The sequence below is a fragment of the Pongo pygmaeus genome, chromosome 9 (assembly GCF_028885625.2).
Source record: "Pongo pygmaeus isolate AG05252 chromosome 9, NHGRI_mPonPyg2-v2.0_pri, whole genome shotgun sequence".
Taxonomy (NCBI): Eukaryota; Metazoa; Chordata; class Mammalia; order Primates; family Hominidae; genus Pongo; species Pongo pygmaeus.
Window position 1 is genome coordinate 9,575,547 of NC_072382.2, and position 6,008 is coordinate 9,581,554.

General features: G+C 55.2%; 2 protein-coding genes across 2 annotated transcripts; both read left to right on the forward strand.

Annotated features, from left to right (window-relative positions):
* The first annotated feature begins 2 nt into the window (after positions 1-2).
* Positions 3-1,616, forward strand: FAU (FAU ubiquitin like and ribosomal protein S30 fusion). Its single transcript, XM_054437533.2, has 5 exons — positions 3-151; positions 422-504; positions 599-743; positions 1,207-1,262; positions 1,440-1,616. Exons 2-5 carry the CDS (start codon positions 430-432, stop codon positions 1,563-1,565), a joined length of 402 nt encoding a protein of 133 aa, XP_054293508.1. The 5' UTR covers positions 3-151; positions 422-429; the 3' UTR covers positions 1,566-1,616.
* A 2,968-nt stretch (positions 1,617-4,584) lies between these two features.
* Positions 4,585-5,837, forward strand: ZNHIT2 (zinc finger HIT-type containing 2). The gene has a single exon (XM_054437518.1). It carries the CDS (start codon positions 4,585-4,587, stop codon positions 5,794-5,796), a length of 1,212 nt encoding a protein of 403 aa, XP_054293493.1. The 3' UTR covers positions 5,797-5,837.
* Positions 5,838-6,008: the final 171 nt, after the last annotated feature.

Here is a 6,008-nt window from a genome sequence, read left to right on the forward strand (position 1 = left end):
GGACCGCCTTGGGCGGTACAAATAGCAGGGAACCGCGCGGTCGCTCAGCAGTGACGTGACACGCAGCCCACGGTCTGTACGGACGCGTCCTCGCTTCTTCCTCTTTCTCGACTCCATCTTCGCGGTAGCGGCAGCCGGGACCGCGGTTCAGGTAAGAATGGGGCCTTGGTTGGATCCGAAGGGCTTGTAGCAGGTTGGCTGCGGGGTCAGAAGGCGCGGGGGGAACTGAAGAACGGGGCCTGCTCTGTGGCCCTGCTCCAGTCCCTATGTGAACTCCTTGGGAGGCCTGGCCTTCCCCACGTGAGCCGCCGCGACCACCTCCATCCCGTCGCGATCGTTTCTGGACCGCTTTTCCTTCCCAAACCTCCTTTGTCCCAGAGCATTTCTTGGCTTCTCTTACAAGTCGTCTTTCTTTCCTCAGTCGCCAATATGCAGCTCTTTGTCCGCGCCCAGAAGCTACACACCCTCGAGGTGACCGGCCAGGAAACGGTCGCCCAAATCAAGGTAAGGCTGCTTGGTGCGCCCTGGGTTCCATTTTCTTGTGCTCTTCACTTTCGCGGCCCGAGGGAACGCTTACGAGCCTTATGTTTCCCTGTAGGCTCATGTAGCCTCACTGGAGGGCATTGCCCCGGAAGATCAAGTCGTGCTCCTGGCAGGCGCGCCCCTGGAGGATGAGGCCACTCTGGGCCAGTGCGGGGTGGAGGCCCTGACTACCCTGGAAGTAGCAGGCCGCATGCTTGGAGGTGAGTGAGAGAGGAATGTTCTTTGAACTACCGATAAGCGTCTAGTGGGTGTGGGGTGCATAGTCCTGACAGCTGAGTGTCACACCTATGGTAATAGAGTACTTCTCACTGTCCTCAGTTCAGAGTGATTCTTCCTGTTTACATCCCTCATGTTGAACACAGACGTCCATGGGAGACTGAGCCAGAGTGTAGTTGTATTTCAGTCACATCACGAGATCCTAGTCTGGTTATCAGCTTCCACACTAAAATTAGGTCAGACCAGGGCCCCCAAAGTGCTCTATAAAGTTAGAAGCTGGAAGATCCTGAAATGAAACTTAAGATTTCAGGGTCAAATATCTGCAACTTTGTTCTCATTACCTATTGGGCCCAGCTTCTCTTTAAAGGCATGAATTGAGAAAAGAGGGGTTCTGCTGGGTGGCACCTTCTTGCTCTTACCTTCTGGTGCTTTCCTTTCCCACTACAGGTAAAGTCCATGGTTCCCTGGCCCGTGCTGGAAAAGTGAGAGGTCAGACCCCTAAGGTGAGTGAGAGTATTAGTGGTCATGGTGTTTGGACTTTGTCTTTTCCTGTCACAGCTAAACCAAGTCCCTGGGCTCTTACTCGGTTTGCCTTCTCCCTCCCTGGAGATGAGCTTGAGGGAAGGGATGCTGGGTGTGGAAGATATGAACCAGGGCCTGATTAACCCTCCTTTCTCCAGGTGGCCAAACAGGAGAAGAAGAAGAAGAAGACAGGTCGGGCTAAGCGGCGGATGCAGTACAACCGGCGCTTTGTCAACGTTGTGCCCACCTTTGGCAAGAAGAAGGGCCCCAATGCCAACTCTTAAGTCCTTTGTAATTCTGGCTTTCTCTAATAAAAAAGCCACTTAGTTCAGTCATCGCATTGTTTCATCTTTATTTGCAAGGCCTCAGGGAGAGGTGTGGCTTCTCGGGTTGGTGGTATGTCCCCTAGGAGAACAGTGAGGCAGAAAAGGCAGAAGCCCTTGGTATGGGGGGAAGAAATGGTAAACTACAAGAGAAATTTCCTGTGAAGCAACAGTAGCTACAGATCCTGGGGCTTCAGATGTAAAATTGGGGCTATTCCCTATCCTAAGTAACTTGATCAGTCCCCCCAAGTCATTCTTTTTCATCTTCTAAACAGAGAAGGTAGCAGGAATCACTGTGGTGAGAGGTTTGTTATGGAGGCAGCAATAGAAGGGATGGGTGGGGGAAGAGGTTTGTATGGAAGGTGAACCTAGCCATTCCCTGAACTTGGTACCAGCTGTGGCCTTAGAGTCCAGGGCAGGAATCTGGTCTGCCTCGGTTTTAGAAATAAATACTATGTTGGGAGCATGGCCTCGTTTGTACCTCTGTGATTGCCTGGCTGGACTTGGTAACCTAATCACATCTGTGGTTGGATATAGTGAGGTTTCAGTGTTCTCAAAAGTTGGATTACCTCTGGGGCTGATTCAGGGTTCCCTTCTAGCAACTGAGCCTCCCAGCACTTCTGAACCCCACTTATTCATTCAGCTAAAGTTTCTGGACCTGCCACTTCTTGAGAAATAGCATCCAAAAGGGTAAAGCCCTTGGGCTGTGGACTTTGACTGCCTGAGTTTGGACCTTCTTTTTCTTCCTACTCCATTTACTGGGTGGCTGGCCTTTGAACTAACTATTAATTTAATCTCTGCCATCTCCAGAGCTGCTGTGAGGGTTAAAGGATGTAGATCAACATCTGGCTTACAGTAAGTGTGTGAATCTTGGCTATTTTTATCTTTGTGGTGGTAAAGACATGCTTTCTGCCTTCTAGCAGTTTAGAAAGGGGGAGGATGTGGACAGATACAATAGCATCCCAGAGAGGGCCTCTTTTTTTGTTTTTCTTTTTTCTTTATTTCATTTTATTTTATTGAGACAGTCTCGCACTGTCGCCAGGCTGGAGTGCAGTGGCGCAATCCCAGCTCACTGCAACCTCAGCCTCCCGAGTTCACGCCATTCTCCTGCCTCAGCCCCCTGAGTAGCTGGGACTACAGGCATGTGCCACCACGCCCAGCTAATTTTTGTATTTTTAGTAGACATGGGGTTTCCCCATGTTAGCCAGGATGGTCTTAATTTCTTGACCTCGTGATCGCCCACCACAGCCTCCCAAAGTGCTGGGATTACAGGTATGAGCCACAGTGCTGGGCCTTTTCTTTTTTCTTTTTGAGACAAGGTCTCTCTGTCATCCAGGCTGGAGTGCAGTTGCACAATCATGGCTCACTGCAGCCGCCAACTCCTGGGCCCAGGTGATCCTACTCAGCCTCCCAAGTAGCTGAGGACTATAGGCATGCACCACCACACCTGGCTAATTTTTTGTACTTTTTTGTAGAGACAGGGTTTTGCTATGTTGCCCAGGCTGGTCTTGAACTGGGCTAAAGTGATCCGCCCACCTTGGCCTCCCAAAGTGCTGAGATTACAGGCGTCAGCCACTGTGCCCAGCCGAGAGGGCCTGTTTAAATGACGTGTGAGACCTGAGATGAACCAGGCAAGTGATCAGGTAGGGGAATATTTCAAGCCAAGAGGACTGTATGAAGATGGGGAAGAGGTGATGTCTAGGGATGGGGGCAGATCCTGGAAGGCCTTGTCAGCCATGGAGAGGAGTTTGGGTTTGAGTCCAAGTGCAATGGAGGGTTGCACAAGGGTTTTGAGTAAGAGATGGATCTCATCTGACTTGTAATCCAATTTCTCTGGCAGGTTTTTCTAGAGGGCTGGCAAAAAAGTTAGGAAAAACACTTAATATGTTGTCATCCACATGAGGGGTCAGGAGCTTAGACCACCAGTAGTAGCAGGGATGCAAAGAACACTCACAGTTTGGTTCATCACACCCCCCACTCCACCACAAGAGTGAGCTCTATTAGGACAAGGGACCTCCGGCTCCCTTTGATGTGCATTGTGTTCTTGGCACCTAGAATGGGGCCTGCACTTAATAAGATGGATGAATAGTGGTATTTAATGAGAAGATATTTAATGAAGAGGCAGTTTTAGAGGAAAAAAATCAAATAGGAGCTCAGTTATTTCTTAAATGCTGCTTTCTATTTATCTTTTTGAGGTGGAGTTTCTCTCTGTGGCCCAGGCTTCCAGGCTGGAGAACGGCGGCGCGATCTTGGCTCACTGCAACCTCCACCTCCCGGGTTCAAGCGATTCCCCTGCCTCAGCCTCCGGAGTAGCTGGGACTACAAGCACCCGTCCCCCACGCCCAGCTAATTTTGTATTCTTAGTAGAGACGGGGTTTCTCCATGTTGGTCAGGCTGGTCTCAAACTCCTGACCTCAGGTCATCTGCCCGCCTCGGCCTCCCAGAATGCTGGGATTACCGGCGTGAGCCACCGTACCTGGCCCTAACTGTCCTTTTATTTGTCTGTGTCCCCTAGTGCATTTTATTTGTGTCCAGCGCAGGGATGCATCGCCTCCCGTAGGCTTGGCACAATTAGTGGCCCAGGGTAGGTGCCTAGTAAAGATGGATTTCTGCCGCAGCACGTTATAGTGCTAAAGAGAGTTTTCTCTTTAGATGATCGGGCCACGTTTTGGTGTGACCACTAGGGGGAGACGTGGCACCGGCGGAGCGCTCGCCAGACCCATTTTTCCGCTCCTTGCGTCATCGCACAGGGCGGGGCTCGTACCTTACGCCCGGCTTCCGGGCCTGCTCTCGCCCTACTAGGGAAAGGGGTGGGGCTCGGCTTTCGGGCGTGGGCGGAAATTGCCGAGAATCCTCGGGAGCTTTGCGAAAAGGCAGCGCGCCGTCGGCCCCGCGGCGAACCGGAAGTAATCGAAGAAGCCCCGGAAATTTCGAACTACCACCGGCGTGCGTTCGCAGGTAGATCGCGGTGCCAGTTGCCATGGAGCCGGCGGGGCCCTGTGGCTTCTGCCCGGCGGCGGAGGCCCAGCCAGCGCGTTACACCTGCCCTCGCTGTAATGCGCCCTACTGCTCGCTGCGCTGCTACCGGACGCATGGCACCTGCGCAGAAAACTTCTACCGTGACCAGGTGCTGGGAGAGCTCCGCGGTCGCAGCGCCTCGCCTAGCCGCCTAGCAAGCGCCCTACGCCGGCTGCGTCAGCAACGCGAGACCGAGGACGAGCCTGGGGAAGCAGGTCTCAGCCCCGGCCCGGCGCCCGGCGGCCTCTCGGGACTCTGGGAGCGGCTGGCGCCGGGCGAAAAAGCTGCCTTCGAGCGGCTGCTGAGCCGCGGTGAGGCCGGGCGGCTGCTGCCTCCATGGCGGCCGTGGTGGTGGAACCGCGGAGCCGGACCGCGGCTTCTGGAGGAGCTGGATAATGCCCCGGGTAGTGACGCCACGGAGTTGGAGCCCGCCCCTGCGAGGACCCCGCCGGAATCTGTGAAAGATGCCTCCGCCGCGGAGCCCGCGGCCGCCGAGCGGGTTCTTGGAGATGTCCCGAGGGCCTGCACGCCCGTCGTACCCACCCGCATCCCCGCGCTAGTCAGCCTGAGCCGCGGCCCAGTCTCGCCGCTCGTGCGCTTCCAGCTGCCCAATGTGCTGTTCGCCTACGCGCATACTCTCGCCCTGTATCACGGCGGTGACGACGCGCTGCTCTCTGACTTCTGTGCCACACTGCTCGGCGTTTCCGGAGCCCTGGGTGCCCAGCAAGTCTTCGCCTCTGCGGAAGAAGCCCTGCAGGCCGCAGCCCACGTGCTGGAAGCAGGCGAGCACCCGCCAGGGCCCCTGGGCACACGAGGGGCTATGCACGAGGTCGCCCGCATCCTGCTGGGCGAGGGCCCGACCAACCAGAAAGGCTACACGCTGGCAGCACTGGGGGACCTGGCACAGACCCTGGGCCGTGCCCGGAAACAGGCCGTGGCTAGAGAAGAGCGAGATCATCTTTACCGGGCCCGGAAAAAGTGCCAGTTCCTCCTGGCCTGGACCAACGAAAATGAGGCGGCCCTCACACCCCTGGCTCTAGACTGCGCCAGGGCTCACCAAGCCCATGCTGTGGCAGCCGAGGAGGTGGCCGTCCTCACTGGGGAGCTGGAGCGGCTTTGGGGAGGCCCCGTGCCACCTGCCCCAAGGACTCTGATTGAGGAGCTCTCTGGCTGAACGGGGTTACCCTGGTCATTAATAAAGCTGTGACTGGTCAACCCTGTTGCCTGTTTCTGAGGGATAACTATTGTCCCACCAGACCCCAGATTCCTGGGTCCACAAGCCACTGCTCAGCTTCTCCCTGATCAGTGCTGACCCAGCCAGTCCTAGGGGAGAGAAGTGCATCAAGGGTTCCCAATGTTTATCCAAAGGAGGAAGAGCATCTCCGA

What these genes read in the sequence shown, in the direction of transcription:
- FAU (XM_054437533.2), top strand. Translation starts at nt 430, where the DNA reads ATGCAGCTCTTTGTCCGCGCCCAGAAGCTACACACCCTCGAGGTGACC. An exon ending in AGCAGGCCGCATGCTTGGAG is followed by an intron (nt 744 to 1,206) that starts GTGAGTGAGAGA and finishes TTCCCACTACAG; the next exon opens with GTAAAGTCCATGGTTCCCTG. An exon ending in TGAGAGGTCAGACCCCTAAG is followed by an intron (nt 1,263 to 1,439) that starts GTGAGTGAGAGT and finishes TCCTTTCTCCAG; the next exon opens with GTGGCCAAACAGGAGAAGAA.
- ZNHIT2 (XM_054437518.1), top strand. Translation starts at nt 4,585, where the DNA reads ATGGAGCCGGCGGGGCCCTGTGGCTTCTGCCCGGCGGCGGAGGCCCAG.